The 27,360-nt window shown below is 48.3% G+C and overlaps 11 protein-coding genes across 11 annotated transcripts; 4 read left to right on the forward strand and 7 right to left on the reverse strand.

Moving 5' to 3' along the window:
* Window positions 1-1,080: 1,080 nt before the first annotated feature.
* Window positions 1,081-1,272, reverse strand: N7443_002665 (uncharacterized protein; the record flags this gene model as incomplete). The annotated part of the gene is made up of 1 exon (XM_056882721.1): window positions 1,081-1,272. One exon carries the CDS (start codon window positions 1,270-1,272, stop codon window positions 1,081-1,083), a length of 192 nt encoding a protein of 63 aa, XP_056744562.1.
* Window positions 1,273-1,794: 522 nt separating this feature from the next.
* On the forward strand, window positions 1,795-2,264 carry N7443_002666 (EthD domain-containing protein; the record flags this gene model as incomplete). The annotated part of the gene is made up of 2 exons (XM_056882722.1): window positions 1,795-1,953; window positions 2,016-2,264. 2 exons carry the CDS (start codon window positions 1,795-1,797, stop codon window positions 2,262-2,264), a joined length of 408 nt encoding a protein of 135 aa, XP_056744563.1.
* A 1,084-nt stretch (window positions 2,265-3,348) lies between these two features.
* On the forward strand, window positions 3,349-4,111 carry N7443_002667 (peroxiredoxin family protein; the record flags this gene model as incomplete). Its single annotated transcript, XM_056882723.1, has 5 exons — window positions 3,349-3,398; window positions 3,460-3,572; window positions 3,635-3,795; window positions 3,861-4,007; window positions 4,076-4,111. 5 exons carry the CDS (start codon window positions 3,349-3,351, stop codon window positions 4,109-4,111), a joined length of 507 nt encoding a protein of 168 aa, XP_056744564.1.
* An 844-nt stretch (window positions 4,112-4,955) lies between these two features.
* On the forward strand, window positions 4,956-7,513 carry N7443_002668 (uncharacterized protein; the record flags this gene model as incomplete). Its single annotated transcript, XM_056882724.1, has 7 exons — window positions 4,956-5,024; window positions 5,074-6,002; window positions 6,053-6,104; window positions 6,176-6,264; window positions 6,313-6,488; window positions 6,548-7,387; window positions 7,446-7,513. The coding sequence occupies 7 exons, from the start codon at window positions 4,956-4,958 to the stop codon at window positions 7,511-7,513; spliced, it is 2,223 nt and encodes a 740-aa protein (XP_056744565.1).
* A 1,124-nt stretch (window positions 7,514-8,637) lies between these two features.
* N7443_002669 (uncharacterized protein) lies at window positions 8,638-10,760 on the reverse strand (the record flags this gene model as incomplete). Its single annotated transcript, XM_056882725.1, has 6 exons — window positions 8,638-8,793; window positions 8,845-9,162; window positions 9,226-9,921; window positions 9,977-10,073; window positions 10,126-10,636; window positions 10,697-10,760. The coding sequence occupies 6 exons, from the start codon at window positions 10,758-10,760 to the stop codon at window positions 8,638-8,640; spliced, it is 1,842 nt and encodes a 613-aa protein (XP_056744566.1).
* Window positions 10,761-11,566: 806 nt separating this feature from the next.
* N7443_002670 (cytochrome P450) lies at window positions 11,567-13,595 on the reverse strand (the record flags this gene model as incomplete). Its single annotated transcript, XM_056882726.1, has 7 exons — window positions 11,567-12,002; window positions 12,052-12,244; window positions 12,314-12,543; window positions 12,600-12,703; window positions 12,769-12,799; window positions 12,858-13,294; window positions 13,353-13,595. 7 exons carry the CDS (start codon window positions 13,593-13,595, stop codon window positions 11,567-11,569), a joined length of 1,674 nt encoding a protein of 557 aa, XP_056744567.1.
* Window positions 13,596-14,272: 677 nt separating this feature from the next.
* Window positions 14,273-15,928, forward strand: N7443_002671 (uncharacterized protein; the record flags this gene model as incomplete). The annotated part of the gene is made up of 6 exons (XM_056882727.1): window positions 14,273-14,377; window positions 14,431-14,461; window positions 14,519-14,649; window positions 14,697-15,429; window positions 15,486-15,504; window positions 15,565-15,928. The coding sequence occupies 6 exons, from the start codon at window positions 14,273-14,275 to the stop codon at window positions 15,926-15,928; spliced, it is 1,383 nt and encodes a 460-aa protein (XP_056744568.1).
* Window positions 15,929-17,208: 1,280 nt separating this feature from the next.
* Window positions 17,209-20,088, reverse strand: N7443_002672 (M28 family metallopeptidase; the record flags this gene model as incomplete). The annotated part of the gene is made up of 1 exon (XM_056882728.1): window positions 17,209-20,088. One exon carries the CDS (start codon window positions 20,086-20,088, stop codon window positions 17,209-17,211), a length of 2,880 nt encoding a protein of 959 aa, XP_056744569.1.
* Window positions 20,089-20,546: 458 nt separating this feature from the next.
* N7443_002673 (putative ubiquitin ligase complex F-box protein GRR1) lies at window positions 20,547-22,415 on the reverse strand (the record flags this gene model as incomplete). The annotated part of the gene is made up of 3 exons (XM_056882729.1): window positions 20,547-20,888; window positions 20,944-21,627; window positions 21,684-22,415. The coding sequence occupies 3 exons, from the start codon at window positions 22,413-22,415 to the stop codon at window positions 20,547-20,549; spliced, it is 1,758 nt and encodes a 585-aa protein (XP_056744570.1).
* Window positions 22,416-23,155: 740 nt separating this feature from the next.
* Window positions 23,156-25,118, reverse strand: N7443_002674 (putative AMP-binding domain protein; the record flags this gene model as incomplete). Its single annotated transcript, XM_056882730.1, has 5 exons — window positions 23,156-23,463; window positions 23,517-24,146; window positions 24,197-24,643; window positions 24,700-24,895; window positions 24,978-25,118. 5 exons carry the CDS (start codon window positions 25,116-25,118, stop codon window positions 23,156-23,158), a joined length of 1,722 nt encoding a protein of 573 aa, XP_056744571.1.
* A 1,046-nt stretch (window positions 25,119-26,164) lies between these two features.
* On the reverse strand, window positions 26,165-27,092 carry N7443_002675 (60S ribosomal protein uL13; the record flags this gene model as incomplete). Its single annotated transcript, XM_056882731.1, has 4 exons — window positions 26,165-26,303; window positions 26,366-26,678; window positions 26,836-26,971; window positions 27,072-27,092. The coding sequence occupies 4 exons, from the start codon at window positions 27,090-27,092 to the stop codon at window positions 26,165-26,167; spliced, it is 609 nt and encodes a 202-aa protein (XP_056744572.1).
* Between the last annotated feature and the right edge of the window lie 268 nt (window positions 27,093-27,360).

Here is a 27,360-nt window from a genome sequence, read left to right on the forward strand (position 1 = left end):
CATCTTGTGACAAGATGGAACTAGTCAATCATCTTCTCATACGCATTGCCACTCTGTAGGCTCTCAAGAACCAACTGGGCAGCATACTACCGATCCTAAGTGCTGGCACTTCTGCGCTGAGCAATGCGCCCCGATAGAGCTCAAAATCTCGCCTATACCCAGAGTTTACAGACGACAATCAGCTGGTCATTTGTACCGAGTACCAGCTCGTCATGGAGTCGGGACATTTCGGCGAAGAAGACTGACTCCTCGGTTCGGATGCTCCCACCGCGCTGTCGATCTTTTGTTGCCCGGCATCCACCAAACAACCACTTGTCAGCTTTTCATTGAATTTGTCAATTGATGAGCATTCTTGACAGACCTGAGAAGTGTATTTTCTCACATCTGGGTTCGTATTATGTTTGGACTCGTTGTCGAGGCGTTTGGTTGTTCCTTTTTTGGCTGATGGACTAGGAAAGATACCAAATTCGTGTCTGCAGGCTCGCAACGGGGCTATAATATCTTTAGAACTGTGACTTCCATGACTGATAATGTAAAGAATCAAGGTTAATAAGAGTTATATCCATAACCTGAAATCTAATTTCTAATCTACTTGAATGATACATCCAATTCTTATCAAGTGCTAGCATCGTGAACAGCCACATCAAGCCAAGATGCACTACAGAAGCGAGGCCCCATCTTCCAGCAAACCGGCCTTTCTGGCCAATTCGTAAAACTAGTTACAATCACTGAGCAATTCTGGAGGAGTGTCGAACCCAACCACTTCACCCTAAGCCAACACGAGAATCCGGTCAGAGACAATAATAGTGTTTCCCAGCGAGCAATTGTGACGGTTGTCAGCCCTGCCAACGAAATTTACACTTCTAACACTCAAAACGCAACGTGTTGCACAGACTGTGTCGTCGTTGACATAGTTTGATTTCACTCGTCGTGTTTTTAGAGAGAGCGCCGGACCGGCCCATGGGCGACCCACCATAATCGCCTCATCTATTTCCCCACTCGGATAGGCTAGAGATTGACAAGGCAATTGAGTATGATAACATACGATGCGTGATCCCATAAAATGTGCTTAAATGTGGTTTACTTAGCTTGCAACAGATCTGCAAGTACTTTGAAAATTGTAAAAGGTGACACGATATTCACCAGGCCTGCAGCTTTGTTGTTGCCTTCGTAGTAGGCGATAGAAGTGGTCGGGAATTGGTTCAGGTAAAGCGAAAAGTTGTAGTATGATGATGCCTTTTCCATTAGGCTCTTCAAAAATGAAGTTGACATTGAGAAAGCCTCTTGAGTGCTTCCGCTTTTTCCGGGATTCTTGGGATTCTTTCGGTGTTGGACCGATCATTACTCTTTACAATCCAGTCACATGCAATTCCTAATTCCCCGGTAAAACTATGCCTAACTAGGTCGAAGTACTGAAAGCGGGCGAAGCGCAGGGACCTAGATGCCGGATCACTGCCAGGCTCCAACCCCCACCCCTAACCTCGTCTTCGTGTAGGTCGAGTAGGCGCTGATGAGGATTAAAGCTTTGTCGTGATGACCGGTACACTAAACACCTCTCATCTCCTATGTCATATAATTAATCTTTTGTTATATACGTAGCTTGAGGAGAGGGATAACGTTACTTAAGTCAGTTCGGCTTACTCGATTCAGCTTACGTCGGCTCAGCTTACGTCGATTCGGTCTGTGATTCAGCTAGCGAATAGAAGTTGAATTATAAATTTCCCCCCCCTCCCCTATTTCAATAACGAATTAAATTTCCTTAAGCCCTATCCTGTAAATAAGCACTCTACCAAGATGTCCGAAGTCCCAGAGAGCCGACCTGTGAAATTCACAATCACCCACTATCGTCAACAACAGCACTCTCACGAGGCATTCATTGACTGGATCGTCGAGGAGCATCTACCTCTCGCTATACCCGTCTTTGAAAAGTACGGAGTCATCAAATACTGCCTAGTGAGTGCGCATTGCTATGGTCTTTGTCTGCTCACCGACTGCGGCTAAACATAGAGATCTAGTTCGTTACGCCGCCGTCTCAGAACGGTGCACTTAAAGAAGAAATTGGAGCATTTCGGCCTACCTGGGATTTCGCTACTTTTGACTGCTTTATCGAATACATGCTCCCTGACATGGAGACCATCAAGAAAATAATGTCGGATCCGGATTGGCAGGTGGCAGTAAAGGACCAGGATAAGTGGGTTGATGTCCCGAAGGCCCTAGTTTCGGTGGGGTACTGTACTGGGAATTTACTGGATAAGAACCAGTAGACTCGTTAATTGACTGCGCAAACATGCGAGACTGAAGCACAGGATGAAGGGCTGGCTCGCAACTTTATTTTCTCAGAATATCCACCACTAGTTAAGCCATGGTCTTAATTTCATTTACACTAGATATGATGCACTTATCTGTCTATGTACGTTTAACCGTAACAGTCAGATTACGCAAGGAGAACTGCGAAAGGGGCACAGTGTGCGAAAGGGTAACTCACGTAATTTTTTCATTTTTATTGGTTTGGAATACTATAAGCGAAATGATGGAGTGATCAGCCTGGTGTTCAGGCGGTTGATCTGAAGAAAACACCGGCCAGTATCGTTCCAAAGACTTGGGTCCTTGATTATTCATCCACCCTAGGAGACTGTTATCACATGGAATTATCAGTAAATAAGGAAATTTAAGCTACTATTGACTAGTTAAATAGTCACTATAAACCCCACTTTACACATAATTACTAGGTACTAAAGGTAGATCCAATTTTGTACATTTTGAGAGTATAGTAATTTTTAGATTGCAATTCAGTAAATTACTTCATAGTCCAAGTTCTTCAACGACTTGCCAACTTCACTCTAGCTGGCTGGGATGCTGTCTCCCATCCTACATGGCCCAAATGAGAATCAAAAGAAATATAGTTGACAGACAACATGTGCCAATTATGCCTGGAGACTGAAGTAATAATGTGGCTTTCTAAATTGGAGAAATCTTTCAAGTATTGCCCAGTCACGGCCACAATGTCTGACTAACAGTACTAGCATTCTTGCATCCAAAACAAAGATCCCATGCCGTTCTGTATTTCTACCTATGCCATTAATTCCTCCAGCCCCTCTAGGCATTACCTCTAGGCAAGGTAACTACCCAGGATGGCAGGTAGACATTTGCATACCCATTCCATCCCACCTAAATGGGAATTGGGCTTTACATAGATAGGATGTATCGGCGGGCTCCGCTCACCCACAAGGTTCCGATATGACCCCACCGCTGACATATCACGGCCTGCCCCGCACTCACCCAACATCGAAGCTCTTCTGCCCGGAACCACCTCGCTTTCTCGACAAATTCTAAACACCATTGCCCATCATGACTACTCTTCAGCCCAGTGATACTTTCCCCAGTGATGTGACCTTCCAGTAAGATGCGAACAACGAAAGCGAATGTGAAACCAGCTCATTGCTGATTTTGTGCGAACAGGTACATCCCGTGGTCCGAAGAAAGCAGTGACTTTTCTTCGTGCGGTATTCCAATCAACTACAATGCCTCCAAGGAGTGGGCGGACAAGAAGGTCGTCCTTTTCTCAGTTCCTGGTACGTCCCAACTATTCAAATCTGGCAGTAAATCAATAACTAAACAAACAAACCCGCCACAGGCGCCTTTACCCCCACTTGCTCCGTCAACCACGTCCCCGGCTACATCCAGAACCTCCCCAAGCTTAAGGAGAAGGGTGTCGATATCGTCGCAGTCCTCGCCTTCAACGATCCCTTTGTGATGAGCGCATGGGGCAAGGTGAACGGAGTGCGCGACGACATTGTGAGTAGCCCCGGTAATACTTTTCCACATGAAGTAACTAGTGGCTCACTTTTTTTTTCACACAGCTCTTCCTTTCGGATCCTGATGCCAAGTTCTCCAAGAGCATTGGGTGGGCTGACAGTGCCTCGGGTCGCACTGGCCGATATGCCATTGTTATTGACCACGGCAAAGTTAGCTATGCCCAGATCGAGACTGAGAGGGGTGCCGTCAAGGTAAGAGATCGAGTGTTAAGCTCAGTATTCGTGGATTCAGAATGCTAATCCATTTTTCAACTTTACAGAAGTCCGGAGCTGACGCTGTGCTTGCTTCGCTGTGAATGACGTCATAGAGCGAATCCTCCGGTCACTCGGAAATTCGATTGAGATCAAGATCAACACAAGTTCAATATGTCAATTTTCACTACACTACTTTGACTAAGAATAGAGAATAAATATATCGCCAATGATTTCATCGTGCAATTTTCGTAACGAGATAGCTATGCATGCTGACTTGATAACAGTTGATAGAAAAGGTATCCTAAAACAAAGCTCGAAAGAGCGAAGACCTAATGCAGAATTTTCCGCTCAGTGATGCATACTTTGGGAAAAGAACGGTCGGGAGACCATACATAGTTCAGGACCGGTTGCCACACCGTCCAGGCTACAAATGAACAGAGAATTCTGGTATCGAACGGGTGTTTCCATTGATTTCACCTGGAGATATATCTGGAAATGGCCCTTCATTGTCCACAGGTCGCAATTTTGGAAAACGAACATGTCAATATTTAATAAAAAATTGAATCTGTGAGGGAGGCTCATCCACACTGCTCACAGCCTTGGATATAGAATGCACTTATAGCTGCCGGGATGAACGATATCCACAACGAATAGTTGGGTTCTTGGTTAATTAAACCTCTCTTCGAGAACTCCGAGTTTGGGTATATCTTTGGATTCGAGATCGGCATCGGTGTAGACGGAGAAATATCGGTAACCACAAACCTTAGTACATTGTATTCTCCACATCCCCGTGGGGAAGCGGGCCGCCTTTCGTCTGTTCAAGCTTCATCAGGAAGGTCGATATTTGTGCTACCACGTCAAAGCTATCATAACTCATGGCTAAATAAGCCCTTATTCCCGCATCTAGCGCCCACGTCTATCTATACATCTGTCTACTTGGGCATCATGACCAGTCTACTAAAACTGAGTCTGCTGGCGAGTGTCGCTGTATCTGCGGCGAGTGGTGACGTCCACGTAGGTGGCGCGCTGCGAACAACTACCTACTCTCACTAACTATCTCAAGGCTCTTACTGCACGCTCCGATGCTCCAGCATGTCCTAATGCAGCTTCTACTTTGTCACTTAGTGACCCGCCCTACGACAACTTCTTCTACTCAGACTGCAACGTCGCCGCACAGGCTGTGATTACCAGCCCACTACCAGACAGCGATCTCTCGATTATTAGTCCTCGACTCATCGTGGCATGGCCTGCCGGTGACAGCGGTGCCTGTGCATTCTTTGCGCCTCAAAGTGGCGTCAATGGATCTCTCTCCATTGAACTGATCAACTCTACCGATAACCAGCCCTTGACTCCCGTCTACACTGCCCCTTCGGACGGAAATCAGTACCCCAGTGTGGGTGTACAGGGAATTCTGCGCTTCAATTCCTCAGGGATACTCACGATTCCCATCTTGGGAAGTATTCGTACAATCCGAGATTTCACCGAGGGTCCTAGCATTCTCTATCCAGAGATCCAGAACGCTATCAAATTTACTTCAGATAATGATAGTAGCGCCACGCTCCAACGACTTTGGTTAGACAATACCACGTCAACACTGCTACGCTTCAGCCCCAATAGTACCGATGGCAAAGTGACTATATCTAACAAGACTGTCAATTTCTCGGCGGGCGACTACCTCTTCACAGCGGAGATGAACTACCCACAGTTATCTCAGCTCAAAGCAAGTGCAGCATTGAATAGTAAATCGGCAGACTTGACCACACAAATGCCAGACCAGACAACCGCGCTCTCCTTCCTGGCATACTCGGAGAAGCTCCTTGCAGGTGCATGGCGATTTTTGACGTACTTCGGGCGCGACTCGATGATTTCGGCATTGCTCTTGGAGCCTGTGCTCAGTAGTGGAAATGGTAGCTCTATGGAGGCAGTTATCGGTGCTGTTTTAGAGAGGATCAATCGTACGGATGGAAGTGTTTGTCATGAGGAGACGATTGGGTGGGCTTTTCTCTGACTCTATTCAAGTCAATTGTGCTGATATCTCGCAGTGACTATGCAACTTGGACAAATATTCAAGATAACATAACCAGCAATGCTATGGTTTGTGATTACAAAATGGTCGGTTGCTTCAACAAAAATTGTCAAAGATGAATTCCTCACGCTTGACACAGATTGACTCGGACTACTATCTGCCTGTTTTGATGGAGAAATACTTCTTGCAAAACCCAGTTGGACAAGAGAGAGTTTCTGCATTCTTCAAGTAAGCTGACAACCTTCAATTGATGTATCTTATTTAATCTTCTTTCAGCACATCGTCGGATATCAACGAAGCGAACCAGAACTTGACCTGGGGACAGCTCGCAACAATAAACGCAGTCAGGATTATGCGTCTTACAGGACCCTTTGCCCACAAGCAGATCAAAGAAAATCTTATCCATCTGAAAGACGGACAGACCGTGGGAGAATGGAGAGATAGCGAATACGGTACTTACTACTCGCCCTTAACTTCCCAGACTCTAACCAACCATCTAACAATGCGACAGGTATCGGAGGTGGCCGTATTCCCTACGATGTAAATACAGCCCTCGTACCCGCAGCGCTACGCTCCATCGCCGCCCTCTCTCGAAACGGGATCTATCCCAGACACCAAAACTGGGCCCAATTGGCAGATACCTACGCTCAGGTCTGGGAAGACCAGACACTCCCCTTCTTCGAAGTAACAATACCGCAAGAAAAAGCACAATCTCTCGTCAAATCTTACGCCAATAACTCATTCGCAGGTCCGGACCAGTCCTCAACCATCGACACAGACGTTGTTTTCCATGCCCTATCCCTGAATGGCAACGACAACCTAACTCAAGTCCAAGTCATGAACACTGACGATTGTTTCCGCCATTTCCTCCTAAACACAACAAATGACGCCCAACTCACTTCGTTCCTCAATAACTCTGCTACTAACATCCGCCGCACATTCCCAGCTGGCCTAATGACTTCCGCCGGTATGGTAGTAGCCAATCCAGCCTTCGGCGAGGATCCCGTCTATGCGCAGAACTGGACTACAGGCGCATACCACGGCACGGTCATCTGGTCTTGGCCACTGGCGATGATGGCTAAGGGCTTAGAGATGCAATTAGGTCGGTGCGAGGTCACAACCAACTTTTCGATTTCTTCCGTGAACAAGGCTCCGATGCGTGTACCTGATTTCTGTACCGATGACTCAGTCTATGGGAATGTGAAGGAGGCATATAATGTTCTTTGGGAATCCATTGAGGGTGTCCATGATCAGCTTTCGCAGGAAGTCTGGTCGTGGGTTTATCGTGATGGTGGGTTCCAAGTTACTCCACTGGGTGTTATTCCACCGCCTGGAGGCGGGAGCCAGACTGGTACATTCTTTCGTTCCTCGATAGATCTATATGATTCATTTGTGCTGACTGGTTCTAGAATCCGATATTCGGCAACTTTGGTCACTTTCTTTCCTTGCTGTGACTAGAAATGCGAATTATAAGTAGGATTGGAGGATGAGGAATTGTAGTATACTGGTGGGACTTGCAAGTTCAGTGAATACATTATATGGTTTTCGATTTGTTACGGATTTGACAGGGGTTCGGAGATCTCTATTTGGAAGAAATTCGCTAGTTCATCCTGGGACGAAATATGTAGGAATTGGATCCTGTTTTCCCGTTTCCGTTTTAGTACTCACCCTTTGCCGCTTCTTGATCACTTGATAGAATTGAGCACGACCCTGAGCAGCCTGGGTTGCTCAGTGAGTATTACATAATTATAACTTCCGCGCCCTGAGCCTGAATTAAGTGTCCTGATTCAATCACTGATGTCGGAATGACTTTGTATACAAACAATCAACGATGTCTAAAGCTCTGTCATTGTATTACCCCTGAGTCTCCCAATTTATAGGGGGATTCTAGATTATATAAGTAGTAAACATGAAGGATAATTATATCTCCGGTCCAGCGCGGTAGCGCCTTGGTGAGTCTATCGGCTACTATACTTACGGTAGGTGTCTACTTAATGGTAATTCGATCTGCTTTAACCTCTTGGCGTAGCTGGTGGTAGTGTATATCTATATATTAGAGCTTAGTGTCGAATACCATGTTGTCTCTTTGGAGTAGCTTGATTACTCGCTTATTATCGTATTAGATAGTGATGATTAGACCTCGCCCTCACGAAGTCAAGCATCCAAGCTTGTTCGTTGACGTCATTCAAGGCCGCTTTCAAATCGATGGATTTGACAGCCACTTAAATGGTCATACTGAGGTGACCTGGTACGGTAAACAAAGTGTGATTACTTGTGGCACATTGGAACCGGTGCCAACCCATGGGTAGTTTCAGCAATGACACGCTACACTGCCGGCCTATAATTATCCTTTCCTGGGAATTGGCGAAATGATTACCAGAACGACTCGAACCATGTAGCCAAGCAGTCGTGCTTTTTCACGCCGTCAATGCATCGGTGTCAGACAGCTTTAAATGTGTGACCAAGTAAATTGTCTCTACCTATCCGTTGAGGAAAAATACTTTGAAGTTATACTACAAAATTGGCAGCATATAAATCCACATGAAATTATTTTACTATTTGAAGAAGTTAGATCTCAGTGTCAGATCATCGGAGCTCGATTCAATTGAGGTGAGCCAGAGTGATTCCCGTGAAAGTGGAATCACTGTTGTAAATCGCCGTTTTGTTCTTCCCATCAGCATCAGTGCGATACACGGTCCCTCCCATATCCGTAAAATAAATTTGCTTGTTGACTTTGTCTAACCTAAGACCGATTGCCTATGAATATATCAGTATTATTACTCAAGCAGGCGATGTGTTATACCATACCTCATGCAAATGCCTTGAAAGGACCTCGTAAGCTTTGCCATTCTGTTGGTCACCAACATAGCCCCGGTTGAGCGTATTACCCAGTGGATATTCACCACGGTCGGTCCAATAAATTGTCTTGCTCTCGGTGTCAATCTCGAGATCAATCGGCTCCGGCAGGTTTTCAAAAACGGTCTCAATATCGGATCGCGTCGAGGCTGTTGCGCCGGGCGGCATGACGATATTGGACCTCAAAATCCTGCCCTTTCCAGATTTACTGAAGCCTTTCTGAGTCCAATAAAACCTTCCGTTTTTGGGGTCGACGGTTATTCCAACACACTGCATGAAAAGTTAATTTTTTAAGTCAGACATGCACTTTTGGTGCGCTCTCAGCTGGCGTACCCATTTAGTCTGATCCTCTTTGTCTGATGTATTCCTGAAATCACCCGTCTCAATCAGAATTTCATGTTCACTTCCATCGAAATTGGCCCTATGCATACGCAGGCCTTCACGGTCACTGAAATATAGCTTTTTGTTCGAATGGTCAATCGAAATTTGTTTAGGCGTGTGCACAGATCCTTTTGCAATGACTGTCTGGATTTCCGAACCATCAATCCGAGCTGATTGAACGGATCCATTATTCTGAGATGGAATGCCCATATTAGTCCAGAAGATACGGTCATCAGAAATGCTGATATCGATTCCATCCGGTGCCTCAAGACCAGTGATGAGCGGTCTTGCATTTTGACCATCTCCTGAAGTGACTAGAATCCTTCCAGCGTGCTGGAAATCATGGGTGATATTCTCGCCAAGTCCGACGTCTAAAATGTATAATGTCGGAGTTGCCAAATCGTCATGGGAATCTTGTTTACCTTCTTCAGACTTGGTGGTGGATCCAGGAGAGTAAAAGCCTCCGTTTCCTGCTTTAGCTCCGAGGCGTCCTTCATTGATGTAATTATTTCGCAGAAAGTCAACGGTATTTGTCCCATCTAGATGGCGTTCTTGGATGTAGTGATCTTCAATGAAGGCTACGGTGTCGAGGCCAACAGCATCCATCATAGCGCATGGACCCGCCTTATCCCGTCCAAACATTTCTATCTGTTATCGAAAAAGTCGGTATTATTTTATGTATGGAATGATTGTATGTATTTACCCATAAGGTGTCAATTTCCTCTGGATCACTGACACCCTCCGCCAATATGTTCAATGTTTCTCTCTTCACTGCAGCCCAAAGCCGGTTGATGATGAAACTGTCATTGTGAATTTGAGTCTTTTGATATCTAGAGAGCCTGATGAACTTACCCAGTAGACTCTTTGCGTGCTACTGCAGGCAACAACCCAATATCTCTGTGCTTTTCGACCAAGAATGGAAATATTTCGTCATGAGTATACGTGCTTGTCATTAGCTCCACAACTCTATTGCTCGGAGGCATGGTGTAGTGCACATTCAAAGCCCGCTTTTTGGCTTCTTCATCCATGTTATCCAGCATTAAGCTAGATTTATATGAAGATGAATTGGAGCCAAAGATGCAGTCTTTGGGAGCTTTCATAGCCAGGATCCCGAAGGTCGAGGTTTTCAGGTCAAGCTTTTCAGGAACTGCCTCAAGTACAAACCAAGCATTTTTGACTGCAGAATCCAAATCCTCAAATGCGGCATATTTTCCAGGCCCCGTGGTTGTTTTGTCAAGGATTTTGGAGAATTCAGCGAGGTTGTTATCGATATAATGGATTGCGGCTTGCCGCTGCTCCGCGCTGGGGTCCCGAATCGTCACGTTGTAACCCCCCGCAACCCATGAGCAGGCAATTCGACGGCCTTAAATATATTATATGAGTTTTGATATTTTTATATTGAAATGGTGATAATGGTCCTTACCAAGCACACCAGCACCAAGAACCGCAACAGGGCGAGAATCAATTGTGGGTGTTTGCCACGGCATGGTAGCGTTGCAGCAAGCAAGGTATCAGAATTGATTTCGATAAAATCAGTAGAATGTTGGGGAGTGGGAATAATAATGACATTCACTTGTTGTATAATGGACCTTTAAATACTTTGGGTTCTCACGTTTTCTTACTGGTGACGTTGACGGAAATCAAGTTAAAGAACAAGATAAAAGAGTTCTCCAAATAAAGGTGACATCATCTCGTATCCAAAGGCTGACGAGATCAACAAGAGCAGATAACCTAGTCCGCCACCGAAATGGACAAATAGACACCCTATTGGATATTATGACCACTGTTGGAAAGGGATATAAAGATTCTGCCCATACTGTTTCTCAACAAAACCACATGCATTCAATGCAAACTGAGATGAATCATCCCCCAAGGGATTTGCGGGGTCCAATTGGGGTCGTGACGGAGGTGTGACGGGCTTTGATATTGGACCATTGTAGCAAAAGTGACGTTCCATACGGCAAATCTAATTTTGGCGAAATAACTTGTGTCTGAGATAATGTTTGCTGATCGTTTCTACGCCTCCCATCCTTAGAATTGGCACGAAATTTACAAATTGGCGACTGTACATGGAGGACCAGTTCCAACAAATGAAGTCATTATACTCTCAGTTGCAGGGCAAAGACAAGAGTTTGACTCCAAACGAGCAGAGGTGACGAGGGTGTTTGGTATACAGTGGGTATAGAGCATATAGATAGCATCTTACAATCCAGAATTACGCGGCAGGAAAGCGTAGAAATGAGTTTATCACATGGATTCGTTCCTTACATTATGTTGACACAGTGACCCCCACTTATTTTTTATCCTCGGCTTTGTTGCTCGGCTCTGGCCACTCGGTTCTCTTCCTGGCCCGGACATAAAGGTTCATTGGGCGAATAAGCTGGTAGTGGGGATCATACTCAATTGAGCTTTCTCCTTCACGTGTAAACTCATATCTGTACACAAGCGCAGGTAGAAGCACCTTAACCTCGCCAAGGGCAAAGTTGAAGCCGATGCAAGACCTTGGACCAGTGGCAAAAGGGATGTAGGAGTTCTTCGGTCTATTTCTCACCTCCTCGCTATCCCATCTATCGGGATCGAATCGGCCCGGATTGGTCCAGATATCGGGATTATTGTGGATGGCGTAGAGTGCTGGAATGATAACTGAGTCTGCTGGGAGTTGATACCCCCCGGGAACAATGCAGTCAACCTTGGCCGTTCTTCCTGGTTGAAAAGAGGGATTATGAACTCTGGATTCTGTCAGCCAGCTATCTACCGTCAAAAGAGCAATAGGTGTACCTCTGGGTCTCCTTGATAAACTTATCAAGATATGTTAAGCTCCCTGTCAGATCTGGGTTCCAATCCGTGCTCTCGTCGATTCCGGCATCAACTATCTCTTGCAAAAGGCGATCTTGGGTGCCTTCATAGGCGCAGAGCGAGTAGATCAACCAGGAAAGCAGAGAAGACGTCGTTACAAAACCAGCGCCCACCACTATTAGTACAAAGCTGTCAGTATGCCAGATCCAGTAACCAATTATTAATTCCTTGGGCAGTAACTGACCTGGTAGCATATTAGGGATAATGAGTTCCCTTGGAATTTTGTCTCCTTTGTCATCGACCGCTCTGTTGAGAAAGTCAAAAATACATGCAGCTTGCAAGGCAGCATCATTGATAGGTAGATCCTCGTCACCACCTTTAGGACAATTGTTGATTGCTTCATTGAGCACATCATGGATGTGTTTTTGGGTTTCTGCAAGTTCTTTTGGGTCTCCAAACGGTAATTTTGAGTACCTGAAGGCCATCAGTAACAATTTCTAGGCTCGAAAGTAGTATAGCGCGAAACAAACCACTGTCCTCGACTGGATATCCTCTTGTTTAATGAAAGAGATTTAGAGATGGACGTGACTATGGTGTGATATGGAGCATCAACCGAATCGAAATGGTGAAAGTCCTGCACTGATATTAGGCTGCGTGACAACAGAGTTAAGTACCCCGACTGGACTTCAGAGTGCTCACCATGCCTAGAGCGAATTCTCCAATCGTTCCGCTGAAATCCAGATCAGCCTTGAGCTAGCCCATAAAGAACCTGGTAAAAGAAAACGAACCTGGCCAGCTTAAGCATATACTGGTAGACATTCCACGCTTCCCCTCGTTCGTCTAGCTCGTCGAATATGGGGAACGACTTCTCAACAGCAGACTGCATCAAAGGATGATAATGTCTGATGGCTTTCGGGTTCATTGCCGGGGCAATATAGCGATGAGCTAGACGCCAGTCTTCATTTGTATCGCACAAAAACAGGGCTTTTTGTGAATTGATGGCATGGAGTGGGTGATTCACATTGGATGTCGATTTTGTGAAGAATGGACTCTCGGCAAAAGCGACGCCTGCAACTCTTGGGTCGCACGTCAGGTAATTCGGTCGTCCGTAGGTAGTATATTTGATCACATTTCCATAATGGCGAAACATCCGGGCGTGGTTACCGATATGATCCGGGAAGACCTCATAGTATGCTCCTACGATCGGTAAGCCTTCCGGTCCCGACTGTGGCAATGGTCAATCATCTGTGCTCTAATAAACCGGTCGGTACTGTGATACTTACAGGCTCCCGAACTTGATGGCCATCAACAAGGATCCCCACTGGCTCTTCACTGTCGAGAACCGCCTCGATGTCCGCAAGGTCACCATTGGCATTGTTTTGAAAGTCGATACCTTGTGGTTCAATGACATTGAACTGAGCAGCGACTTTCAGTCTCAAAGCATCGATATCATCGGTATGATCGACATCAATCTTCTGGCATGTTTTCTGGAGCTCATGCCCAAAAAGGAAAAAGTCCCTGATCATACTGCAATGAAGGTATAGGTGGTAAAATTGTGATGGAAATCTCAAACGATGTCTGAATATATTCCTGTGAAAATGATGATTTTTGGCTGAAGCCACGAATTGTAAATGTTCATTTATAACGACAATTGCATCATTGTGTCATCGTCATGCGGATAAGACATCATATCTCAGCTAAACCTCGGCACGTTGCTTATTTGGATGGGCGGCCCGATCCATGAGCTGTGCCTAGACCTCGCCCAAAGTTCGGTCGGCTTACAACCTCGGGCCAAACCTGCCAAGAGAACTGAATGCCGGTAATATATCTAATTTTACGGGGTTATTATAGGTAGTTTCTGGTATTACATATGCAATATTGTATTGTATGTACTTTGGAGGTGGCGAGATGTGGCTATACCGACCGAGGTCCAATCTCGGAAGCTTAATTCTTGCCGATAATGGTGCTTAAACCCAGTTTTAAGCAACAGTCGACTGGGCAAGTCCGGTTTCTAATAAACTTTGACATCATTGTCCACCACATTCGTACGAGTACTTAGTACCTTAATAATATTGAGGTAGAACTTTTCTGATATTGCAAACTATTTTGCGTCATTCTGCAAGTTCTAGTTCAGTGATTTTTTCCTCTATACGATTGCATCGCGACTAGACGATATCTCGCCGCCAAGTGTACATCAATCAGAATGGCTGACAAGGGCGATAACACTGGTGATCTCAAAATCATCACCAAAGATGAAGTTGCCAGGCACAAGAGCAAAACGGACCTATGGATGATCTTGCACAACAAGGTAGGCGTTCTACATTGTAACTAAATAAAGTCGTGCAACTAAGATTGGCCAAGGTCTATGATGTGACACAATACATTGAGGAGCGTAAGTACTTTTCTCATCTTGAGATACGTTCCTGAATCCTCGCTGAAGACAACACAGACCCTGGAGGGGTGCCTATTCTAGTTGAGTCAGCAGGTCAGGATGGCACGGAAGCTTTTGAGGATATTGGCCACAGCACGGACGCACGCGAGATCATGGAGAAATACTTGATAGGCAAAGTACCTGATGAGGTAGGTAGCCCGATGTTCTGACGTGATCATTACTTACGATTGAATAGGAACGAACTGAAACATCAGTTAATAGGGAGCCAGAAGTTGTCCCTAAATCTGTTCATGTTGCCTACGAGGGATCATCCGACGATCAGGGTCCACTTCGCTCCATAAGAACTGTCTTCATGGGCCTCCTTTTTACCACCCCGTTTGTTCTCCTTGTCACATGGTACATTCGAACATTACAAAGGCTGCGTAGCGCTACGGGCTTTTGGAAAGGGATTGGCATCTCATCTCTGGCTAGCATATCGCTCACAGCAGCGGTAACGGCCTGGTTGCGGAAGTATTCGAAGGGTGCAAAGAATACTTCTTACCCTGCGCATTACAAACCAGAAGTGACGGTCTCTAAGAGAAGAAACGTCAGTGCTGGTGTCCTAAACCCGCGGGAGTTCCACAGCTTTCCTCTGGCGGAGAAGTATAAAGTCTCCTCCGACACCTACAAATATGTGTTTAGCCTACCGAAGCCTGACTCCATCCTCGGCCTGCCAACTGGACAACACGTCTATATTCGTCATGAAAACAACGAAGGAAAAATGGTGAGTCGGAGCTATACTCCGACCTCAAGCAACACCGATCGGGGTCGTATGGAGCTGGTCGTTAAAACCTATGAGAAAGGTTTCATGTCACAGTATCTGAAAAACTTGAAAATCAACGAAAAAGCCGATTTTCGGGGGCCCGGTGGGAAGATGAAATATTCCCGATATCTCGCCAAAGAGATAGGCATGATAGCTGGCGGTACAGGTACGTATCTAATGAGAGAGCATCAATTTGGAGATGGCTAACCTCATACTATCTAGGAATTACGCCGATGTTCAGGTATTGATCGTCCCACTCTCAGTAATTGCCAGAATAGCCTGAGGCTAACCGGCAGTACAGCATAATCAAAGCCGTTTGCATGAACGACAAGGATGACACAAAAATCAGCTTGCTATACGCCAACAAGACGGAAGAGGATATCCTGCTTCGGGAAGAACTCGATCGGTACGCCAAAGAGCACCCCGATAAGTTCAAGGTTTGGTACGTGCTAGGTTCAGCACCAGAGGGTTGGGAATATGGCACTGGACATATCGACAAAGAAATGGCCAAAAATCAGCTGCCTGCCCCCAACGGTGATGAGTCGAAGATCCTTCTCTGCGGGCCTCCGGGACTACAAACGGCAATGACCGATAGCCTGGTCGAACTAGGCTTTCATCGCCCAAGTGCTATTGCACGAATCACCGATGAAATCTTCATATTTTGAAGATAGAAGTATTTGGCTGTTGGGTGATTCGCTGGTGTTGCAGAAACATCTTAGATGGAGCGATAGATTCGCGCTCTATATTCTAGGAGACTGTATGAATGCTTTGAGTCAATAACTGTGTCTTACGCTCCAGATTCTAATATGCACTTAGAAATCACTGGAGGGCTGGAAAAAAAAATCGATGGTTTCTTTGTCTCGAGATCTTGTTGGTTCGTAAGGGGACGAACAACAACTTGAAAAATAATTAGATAAAACACAATATTTCTTAATGTCTCGCTCATAAACGACACATTGACCTGCTATCCTGTCCGCTTGAAGAACAGTAAGTGACTCGCGGTAAACTTTTATCACAACAGAAATGGGTAGACCTACCAATATGAGGTGAACAACTCCGAGAAATGACAGTGTTAAGCGTAGCGGTTGGAGCCAATACCAGATCTACAGGACCCGTCCACCTTGTGATGTCTGGTTAAAATTAACCGATGAAAACAATGCCGCTTCTTTCTCCAAGGTCTGACCCTAAGTAAGGCTCTAACTAAAACCACACCTTTGGCCGGCGGGCTTGAACACGACGAACGTGCTTAATGACGCCATTGCCTCCCACTCCATGTATTGATCAAAATAATGCCAGTAATAATGCCATTGCGTACACAGAGCTCTGCTGTTAGTCGAGGACTTTGCAGCCAACTTTAGGCCAATAACGAAGATGTCTTGTGAAATGATATCATTGGAACATGTGGCCCGCCATCTTCGGCCAGGAGGCCAACCAGGTTGCATCACAGATTGTTTTGTATCGATCAAACTTGCTTCCTTTCCTATCCATCGGCGATCGAAATATCTTACCAGACTACCCATCACGGAATAAATGGCCCTGTGGGTCCTGTCTATTTTGAGTATGGTCTATGTTTGTGCTGGCGTGGAAATCCGAGGGTGCTCAGAAAGGAATCACCGGGCACGCACTGAGCATGCCTGAGTGGTCACTGAGCCTGAACTCGTGCTGACGTCTACTTACTGATCCTGAGCCTGGGCACCCTCATAAAAGCGGCGGCAACCCAGATAGGAAAGGCCCCACCCGGCAGACTTTATCCTGTCTATATAGCTGCATATATCAGTAGAATTCATGCATAAATGGATGGGATGTAACAAGCCGAGAGTATTGCTTAGTAGTGTATTACGGACATGGAACAGACGAGGTATAGCAGACAGCCAGGCCCAAACTAAAAAAGGGAAGACTGAAGAATAAAACGAGAGTGAAACGTCGTTCGAACATTGAAAAAGAGCTAGTTGACAGCCTGCTTCCACCCGGACTCTCCATGGACAAGCTCAAACTCCCGATATCCCTCGACCAGTCCATCAGACAACTTAGACAGAGCCACCCAGGCCGGTGCATATTGTCTAGCCTCATCCAGGGCAGGGATCAGTCCGGGTGTGTTGTTGTCGCTCCAGAGACAAGACACACGGCCCTTGATTGACGATTCCTCGCTCTCTTCGTGATGCTTGGAAAAACTGACATCTACAGTCCACTTTCCATCCCAGGTTCGGCTCCAGAGACGAATCTCCTGCATGCCATCTGAGGCAGGGTGCAAGAAACGATGATCTGGAGGAGACGAGCCAACCACGCTAAAGTTTGTGATCGGGTGGCGGTCCATGGTGATACGGCAGGCCCGAGTATTCAGGCCCGAGATATCGAAACGTACAGACGCGCTGTTCTCTGGGTGTGAGATGCTGTATGATACCCAGTCGGGGGAGGGAGAGGATGGCTCTGGCACAACGTGGGGTTCGGGGCCAGCCCAGGTACATTGTGTGCGCTTGAGCCAGGGGTAGCACTCAGTCTGTCCACCTGAACTTGGGAGATCCCGGACCACATCGGCCACGAACGGGTACACCCCGGTAAGAGAGGCGGTGGTGTTTCCTCGGTCTAGATCAACTTGCTGAGAGAAGAAGAGCTTCACGCGGCTGGAGTTGGAGAAGGGGAAAGCAATGCAGTTGTAAATGACTGTGCCGATAAGGACGAAGAACAGGAAGATCGGGATGTGGTATGTATAGCGGTGGATATATGGCAACATGGGGGCGAAGATCAGCGCTGTCAGGCTGGCGAGTGCAATGTAGACGAACAATGCCGGGTTGCCATCTTGGCCGGTTTGGTAGAAGGCGCTGGTGAGCAACAGAGCAAGTGGAGCGACCAGGGTGAGGATGATGGGGGCAGTCAGGAGAAGCTGGAGGACCCAGGTCCACGATGGCATTGATGCACTCCATGTCTGTTCATTTCCGTAGACGTTCGGGTCGTGTTCTTCCTCTTCCCCTTCGGGCTCTGATGCATAGTCTCCAGAGACATTGACATAGTTTGCAAAGGTAGTGCGCTGGCGGCCATGCAGCAGTGATGTTTGTTCAGTTGGCTCCTCCTCGTCATTATCATGGTGTTCATCTCCGGACGCAGTGCCAAGTCGGCTACCATATGTGCTGGGACGAGAGCCCAGGGCAAATTGACCAGTGTAATCTGCTTTCTTTGGCAGAGAGAAAAGCTCAAGATAGGAAATCCAGGTGGCCAGGAAGGTGCCCACGAAATAGAAGAAGACGAAATAGCCACCGCCCAGTCCTTCCTCTCTTTCGTAGACAGTAGCGACCACCATCAGGGCCCATGTGAGAACAAACAGCCAAGTCCAGGTATACACCCGGTGGAATGCTGATGGTCGTGCAAAGTCGGCCACGCGAGACACAAACCAAGCCAAGAAGATCCAGGCAGAGATCATCATGCTCCACACGGCATAGGCGCTGCTATGCACGACATAGGGGTTGACCTTAGTTACCAGGTAAGCCAGGCCAATAGTCACTGCTGTCGGAACCCCGAACAGGAACGGGAATCGGAAGAATCCTCGAAGACCCCGAAGCGCAACTCTCTCTTCACTACCATCAACCTTCGCCGCAGAACGGAACAAGTACATCTTGTCGGCCTTGGAAAGTGCCACGCTCGTAATGAGCAACGTCAGCGGTGCTATGATCAACATAGTAACCGACAGAGCAAAGAGCGTGTGTACTTGGAACACAGCAAATGCAGTACCGAAAAGATCGAACCAAACAGCCCGAGAGCCCGTTCCACTTGGGACGGAATCGTCGTCGTGGAGATGACCATCAAACCGATCTGTGGAATCAGAAACAAGACCTTCGGTCGTTGCAACCGCCGCAGAAAGCATATGCCAGACCGAATCAATGCTCGTATGCCGGGTATCATCCCGGTCAGTGTGATACCGAGCCCTAGGCTCATAAAAGGCAACATCCAGTCCACGCAACCCCATCATTCCCTCGAAAACAACGTAATCCGTCTGGCTACCGATTTTCTCGAAGCCATTGGCGCTTAACACAGACCCGAACGGATACGGTGACTTCGCATAGGCCTGGGTGACCTCTGTATCCGAGCTTCGGAACAAAGTCGCACGGCCACCAGCACCAGCACCCTCAAGGTTCAAAAACGTATGGGCGAATTTCGCCAATGGATGCTGGCTGTACGCTCGAGCACCGTTCAGATAGTCCTCTTCGCCATTGTTGAAGAGCACCACCAAGCCGCGGCGTGGGGCATTCTCCGGCATAGTGAAGTACTTGAGTAGCTGCAGGCATGTCACGACACCGACGCCATCATCCGTGGCGCCGTACCCGGTCGACACACTATCGTAGTGCGCGTTGACCAGCACTCCGCCCTTACCGGCGGGGACGTTGCCAGGAACCTCCCACCAATTATCTTTCTTATCTTCCCAACCACGAATGTAGACCAAGATGTTGGTTCCCTCGAAATAGACACCGGTTCGGGCATCAATGGAAGTCAGGTTCGAAGTCATGTCGTCGAAAACGAAGACCTCCGGCTGTTCCTCGGAGGTCGCGTATTCTGCTGGCGCGGTATTTTTGATCGCGTCGATGCGCTCCAGTAGCCAGTCGCGGACCTGGTCATTCCGGCGAGAGTTGTAAGGGTGGAACCCCCTGGTCAGAGTCTGAAGGTCCTGCCATGCTTCTGTGAGGTTCAAGCCACTGGGACTGGTTTGCGGAGCGGCTGGGACGTTGAAATGGATAACGAGGATGGGAATGATCAGGGCGAGGTACACCACGGTCGTTATTATGGTGACTGGCCACGGCGTAAAGGCCAGAGGGTTTGTGGCCTTGGGAAAAGCCATCGCCGGGGGATGGGCAGCCGAGGGGTGGGAAGGTTGAGGTTGCGTTGGAGAATGCGGGGGGAGCTTTCTAATTTACGGGTAGCGTTGCACGGGCTCAGCAATCTGCAACTACACTAAATTCGAAATTGCATCACCACCTATTTGGGGAAGATCTTTTAGTCTGTGGAATAAATGTGATGTAATTTCTCATAGATAAGTCATACAGCTATAAACTGTTGTCGCTTTCGCAGAATGCATTCCCTGGATAACAGACACCAAGGGCAGAGGGTAATCTTTCGCTCACATGGGTAGAAATATGACAGCTTGCGCCTGATCCTCACTCCAGGCCGTCGGGGTAGATGGGAAGGGCCGAGGGGTATGACGAAAATATAAAAAAAAAAGCAAGGGGTGCAGGTCAGAAATGTAGGCCTCCTGTATCATGGACGGAGAAATGCAGCAAAGGAGAGGGGTATCGTAGTTCATTCGTTGGTAGGCCCAACGTCGATATAATCTTCGTCATTGAGGTCTGTCGCATGCATCAGTCCGGTCACCTGGCCCTCATCTTCGTCCAGCTCTTCGTCGTCATCGTACATCGTGGCCTCTGTCTCTCCTCGCGTCGTTCTGATGTCGCGATTGAGGTATTCGCGAAGTCGTGTCACGCCCTCGCCACTGAAGACGCAGAAGACATCTCTTTGTTGCTGCGTGAATTCTGGAGGAGCTTCTCGGCAGAAAGCAGTGAGGTTGTCTTCCAGGAAAGACTGGACGCCAGTCAAACTCAAGTGGGTGAGGCGCGGGCAGTTGTTGATCAGAGGTCGAATGCCCTAGGGAATCAAGTCAGTATATAGATAACTAGGAGGGCTAGCCAGATTAACTTACCTCCATGTTCAACCCAACGCAGTAGCTCAGGTGCACACGCTCCAGGTTGCTGACCATCGGGTGGTTTGCTCGGGGGGGATGAGCTAATGCTAGGATACTCTGATTCGTAATAGCCTGGCACTTGACCAACCCGATGCGGCGCAGCTTAGGCAAACTAGCCAATTGTTGCACACTTGTATCGGTCAAGCGGTTGCAGCAAGCCAGATCGATGTATCGAATGCGGTTGCAAGATTTGATGAGTTGAATCACTGCTGTGTCGGTGATGTTTGAGCAGTGGCCGAGATGAACATAGTGAAGGTTCTTGCCCAATCGGCAAATAGCCTGGACTGAGCGATCTGTGATGAAGCGGCACTTCGCCAAGACCAGATTTCGCAGTCGGGGAGCAGCATTCACGATTCGCTCAATGGCATCATCCTTGACATTTTCACAGGCTGTCAAATCAAGGATTCGCAGACTGTCAAAAGTCATGCGCTCAGGCAAGTTCATGAAGGCCGAGTCATTAATCTCTGTGCAATGAGCAAGGCGAAGTTCTCGGAGGTGACGAAGTGTGGTGATCAGTGCCGTTACTGATGGGCTAGTGACGAGTTTACAGTCGTGCAAATCGATCTCCAGGATGGCCGCGCAATTCTCTGCGAAAGACATGATTGACCGATTCGTAACGTTAGAGACACCGTTGAGTTTTAACTAGAGAGAGATTCAGTTAATACAATCTTGACGATCCTCAAGAAAAGTCCACATACCCTTTTTATCTGGCGACAATTCTGCGATATGATCAGTAGCGAGTCGTCAGTCACCTTGGAGCAGCCTGTGATGTTCAGGCCCTGCAAGCGCGGGCAATTACGGGACACCGCATAGAGAGTGTGGTCGGTTAACTCGCGCAACTCAGAGACATCCAGCGCCTGTAGATGCCGATTGCCCTCTACAAGCTCCGACACGCCTTTGTCCGTAAGTTTAGAGCAATTCGTCAACGTCAATCGCTCAATACGCTTGCACTGTGTGAACGGCGCAACCGTGCCATCGCTGACCTCCTCGGTCAGCGCCGAAAGATTGAGCCGCTTGATAAGATCCCCGTAGGTAAAGAGACTATCCGGCGCTCCAAGAGTTGAAGTCACGCTCTTCAGGTTATCCCAGTTATTGCAAGACGGGCGGTGCCATAGAATACCCACTGAGTTCGAAGCCCAGTTGCGACACACGAGCATGCAGTTTCGCATGTCGAGGGGCGAGACGAGCTTGGAGAAGATGGCGATCAGGATCTCGGGCGGGAGGCGCCCGATCGGAGGCACAGGAGCCGATCGACTGCTCTGCACGTGGGAATCGCGAAAGTTGGCGACACCGATCGAAGACTGCGAGTCGTTGGCCTGGGCCATGAAGAAGTCGGTGTCATCGTCTGCGGCTCGTTCCGGTGACGTCGAGGATGATGTTTCGGAGGGGGCTTCGCTCGACACGCGAGCCCTAGGAAGAGGACGAGGCATTTTAGCCGGCGATGAATCGAGGTTTACGGTCCTATCCGATTTTCTTCTGAGGTGATCGTAGGGTTGAAATCTCATCACTCCCGGGGTGACGTTGGCATAGGTGGTGGGTATGCGAGAGGCGAGGGACCGCTCGGTCGAGTAGGACGTGGTGAGACAAGAGCTTTGCGGGTAGGCCGGTCGAAAGTCTCAGAAGTGACGGTTTTGTTCAGGGAAGAGGGCGAGAGGTCATGCGCGGGTGAATGGTGAATGGTGAATGGTGAAGGGTGGAGGGTGAGCTGAGAACGCTCAGTCGCACGTAAGTTGCGAATATTGGGTGGTGAAGGACGGGCTGGGTGAAAAGAACTCGAGCGGAGTCAACATATAGTTAACCCCTTTAACGATCCCAAGGGGGTTCAGGTGCAGGATGGAGGATCTAGGCGGCAAATGGAGGGGGATGAGGCAATCCGGTCTTACAAGCGCGGAGTGGGCGCCAAGCTCAGCTTATCGATGTGATAAGATGCGACCCTCAAGTACTGGACAAAAATAGCACATGAGCCCTGAAGAAAAGTAGCCCGGGAGCAGAAGTGAAGGTCTTTCACGTCACTTGAAATATTTGTCTACGGAATGAATTCGAAGTCGTTTGACGTGGTCCCGTGAAAGTCGTGGATGATCCGAGCCCCACAAAAAAATAGGTATTACCTCATTCATCCTCCTATCTATATATTGGATATACCACTATGTACATTCCTCGGTTCTATATCTCAGTTGCCTCTCGGCCCTTTCACCCATTCGCGCAGCACATTCTTCCGGATTTTGCCCGTACTGGTTTTAGGCAACTCCTCGACTACCTCCACCTCGCGCGGAATCATGAACTTGCTGATCCCACTGTGATTCCGGGCCCACTCAATGACATCTTGTCCCACAAGCTGTTTGCCTTCTTTGACCGTGATAAATGCTTTGGGCCGTTCTCCCCAGTGACTATCAGGCACAGAAACAACGCCCGCCTCAAGGATGTCGGGATGTGTTGCTAGCATGGACTCCAGTGCCACGGAAGATATATTTTCGCCACCTGTCTTGGTCAGCAATGATCGGAATCTCCTAGAACACCACAAGATGACATACCACTTATAATGATATCCTTGGCTCGATCGAGAATCTGAATGGCACCATCGGGGTGCCAAACAGCTAAATCTCCCGAATGAAGTACGCCGCCCGAGAACAGCTTGCGGGTAGCCTCGGGGTCCTTGAAGTAACCTCGAGCACAGATATTACCAACAAAGACAATCTCACCGATCTCCTTGCCATCTTGTGTAACATCGGTGACCGTTCCTTCGGGTACCTCAGTCTTGACCACCCGCGCGGGAAGACTAGTAATGAAGCCATGGCCCTGTCGGGCCATCTTCTGGTACTTTTCTTTCAGTGGGATTTGGTCCCACTGCGGTAGATAGTATCCCTTGGTAATAGGGCCGTAAGTCTCGGTCATGCCATAGACATGGACCGGGTGCAGGTTAAGGTTTGTCATTTGTTCAAAAAGATGAGGTGTTGGTGGGCTGGCTGCCACCGTAACGCGAACGGGGTTAGGAAGGCTCTCGGCCTCTTTAGAGTTGCAGAGGAGGGTGTTGACGGTTGGTGCTGCATTGAAGTGGGTGATATGCTCTTCTTTGAGGAGTTTCCAAATCTGCGGATAGTCAATCTTGCGTAGACAGTAGTGAGTACCACGGACCGCAGTCACTGCCCAGGGGAATGTCCATCCTATTGCAAATGTTAGAATCAGTCTCAGATCGTTGGAGAAATCCACGCACCCATTGCATGGAACATGGGCAATGTCCAGAGGTACTTTGCCCTACCGCGGTCCAAGTTAAGACCAGACTCGATGACATTTGCTAGACTCGCAAGGTAGCAACCTCGGTGGGTAAATTCAACACCCTTCGGCTTAGCAGTGGTTCCACTGGTGTATGCCAATGCGATGATGGATTCTTCATCTGCAGCTTGGCTCTCAAGGCCCTCCCAGCCCTGCGCGCCGGTCTCCAAGTCGTACTTCAACCCTTCGAGTACAGCATGATCAAATGGTCCCGTCAATTCTCCCTCCGTAGCATCAGTATCAGTATCGATGATTATGGGAATTTTGGGATGCTGTGATCTGTATGTCTCGAGCAGCGACTCGAATTCCTGGTCGGCGATGATCACATCAACATCTCCATGCTCGAATATATAGGCGATATCTTCATGCTTGAGACGATAATTGACACCTAGTAGGTCAATTCAGTTGATTGTTCCTAAACCTGACGGATGCGAATATCCTTACCAACGTTCACAGCCCCGGCAGCGGCGATCCCGAAGATCGATTCCAAGAATGCAGGTGTATTTGGACACAGAATGCCCACTCTTTTGAACCCACACTTTTTCAAATAATAAGCCAGACCACGGGCCCGATCCGCAAGCTCGCTGTAACTCCGGTGGAGAATCTTGTTGTTGGCTGTAACGTGGTAGACTGCTTCCGCCTATGTACATGTCAGCAGCTGGTCGTTGTGCTGAGCACAACACCGCAGTAACACCTGCGGGGAGGCTCCAATGGCCACATACATCAGGTTCAATTGCCGCCGCCCTGGGCAAGAAGAAAGTCGGCGAGAGAGTATGGTTGTTGAATCGATGCTCGAAAGGAGCTGGTGTCGAATCAGTGAAATGGCCGACCAGGCTCGCCAGCCGGGACTTGACGCCAGACATGATTAAGTTGCAAATAGGGTTGTAACACCAAATACAGGAGAAAAAGGGAAAGGGCGGTCGAATTTACTTGGAGAAATGCGGGGAATGTCAATGGCGTTAGTCATTAACCTAGGTTCGGGGCGGGGATTTCGGGTAGGACCCTGTCCTCATGGGCTAGGGATTCGTGGATTTCGAGAATCGGGACATTTTATGTCTGGAATTAGAGTACAGCTACCCGGGCCTACGTTTAGGTGTCCACTCCATGCTATGGTGATTCGTTGGGGTGTTCCGACCGATTTGCAGCGAGTTGGTGTTTATTCGGGTCAAGACGTGAGCGGGCACGCATGTGGGCATGTGGGCATGTGGGCGACCACCCCCAGATCGTGAAAGCCCTCCCAGATGGACGCCTCTACAGCTGGACTAAGGGAATAGTCTGAAAATTCCGACTTAAGCGACAATGACTTATCTTCCGCATGTGTTTCAAAAAGTGCTTCAAGGATACATTGAAAAGAAGCACAGGCCGTCTCCAGGTCTCTCCAGATTATGTTGCTGGTCGAATATTACGAGTGACCATCCGGTCGGTAAAGACTGAACAGTAACAAACAATATCGTGGATCAAACGCATTCTGATACTACTAGGGCGGGACGGAGTATCAAACTAATAGACTCAAGTGTGCTGCACCGGAATACGAGATAAGCCGACGAGGCTTGAACATACGTAGAAGAGGTATGGAAGAAGATGAACCTGCATCATCATAAGATCATGTTTGAACTCTTGGAAATTTGTTTTGGATTAAACCGCCACGGCGCGAGATAAACAGCCAGCTATTTTGAACAACCTTTCATCCCGCGACGTTTTTTCTGCTTTTTGAGAACTTCCGAAGAGCACCCAGTCCCGCCAGCCAGCCCATGTTCGACACAACGGCGAAGTCGTGGTATTCCATAGGACAGCCAGAAGGCCCGAGGCCATGGAAAAAGGTCGATCGGCTTGCCGTTCAATTTCGCTGAAACAAAACCGTTCGCGATCCCAACCCGCTCACAACAACCGGCCGCACTTCATCAGGTATCTAGTAGCCGTACTGAGCAAGCTGGTCCTTGGTCTTGCTGTCAACGTTCGCACCCTGCTCCGCCTTGGCAAGGTTACGGCGAGCGGCCTTCTTGCGCTCGTAGTAAGCCTTGCTCTTGACCTTCCGACGCTCCTCAAGGCTGTGGAGAATGTGTTAGCAACTGCTGTCAAACTTGTTATAGGAAAGAGAATCATAACGTACCGAGAGACAACGTCCTGGTACTTCCAGCCAACCTCGTGGCTGAGACGGCCAACAGTGCAGTACTTGCGGCCGGGGCGGAGGCGCAGGACACGGAGAGCCTGGGGAACGACAACGCGCTTCTTCTTGTCGTAGGGAGGGGGGACACCCTCGAAGACCTTGAGGCGCTCCATGGCGGCGGCACCGCGGGCGGTCTTGTGGGGAATCATGCCGCGGATAGCCTTGTAGAAGATACGGGAAGGAGCGCGGAAGTGGAAGGGACCACCGCGAGTGGGGTTGAAACGAGTCATCTTGCGGAGGTAGGCGTGGTACTTGACTGTAAGTCGACAAATATTCAATGTTAGCGATCTGCGTGCGATGTGTGATTTCCATAGCCGTGGATGTCGTCTTGTGTCGCAGTCGTCTCGGATCCTCCATTCGCAACACATTTTTCCTTCCACGGCACAGATGGGAAGAACGGGGGTTGAACGTACGCTTCGCACGGAAGAACTCGCCGGAGATGTTGAGGGCCTCACATCTCACAACGACGATCTTCTGGCCGTTGAGCAGCTGCTTAGCAACAGTGCTGGCCAGGCGACCAAGGAGATGTCCCTTGCCGTCGATGACGACCTGTAAAGCGTTCAAGTCAGCGATCTTGATCTCGAATTGCACCATTTTGAAGACGGTGGTATTTTGGCGATATAGAGTGCAGTGGGAATGAGGAACGCACCACTGATTCGAAGGAGGACATCCTGCAGTCACCGATTGAAGGATATGTCGGTTGGTTGTCGGCGGTTGTTGTCGTTGGAGTCAAGTCGACGCACACAACGAAGTCGAATGGATCTCAGGCGAAGGGGGCTAAGCGAGCCCGAAGGCCTTCTGTGTGTGGATTAGTGGCGAGGGCCGCAGCCCTAATGTGGGCCAATGATAAAAAATAATCATCATGTGACTGTTCCCGCTCGCCCAGTCGTTGCTGACTGATCTATCCACTTGTGCGGTTCACCCACTCGACTCTTTTA

Source organism: Penicillium atrosanguineum (genome assembly GCF_028827265.1).
Source record: "Penicillium atrosanguineum strain IBT 20685 chromosome Unknown utg000002l_segment0_segment0, whole genome shotgun sequence".
NCBI lineage: Eukaryota > Fungi > Ascomycota > Eurotiomycetes > Eurotiales > Aspergillaceae > Penicillium > Penicillium atrosanguineum.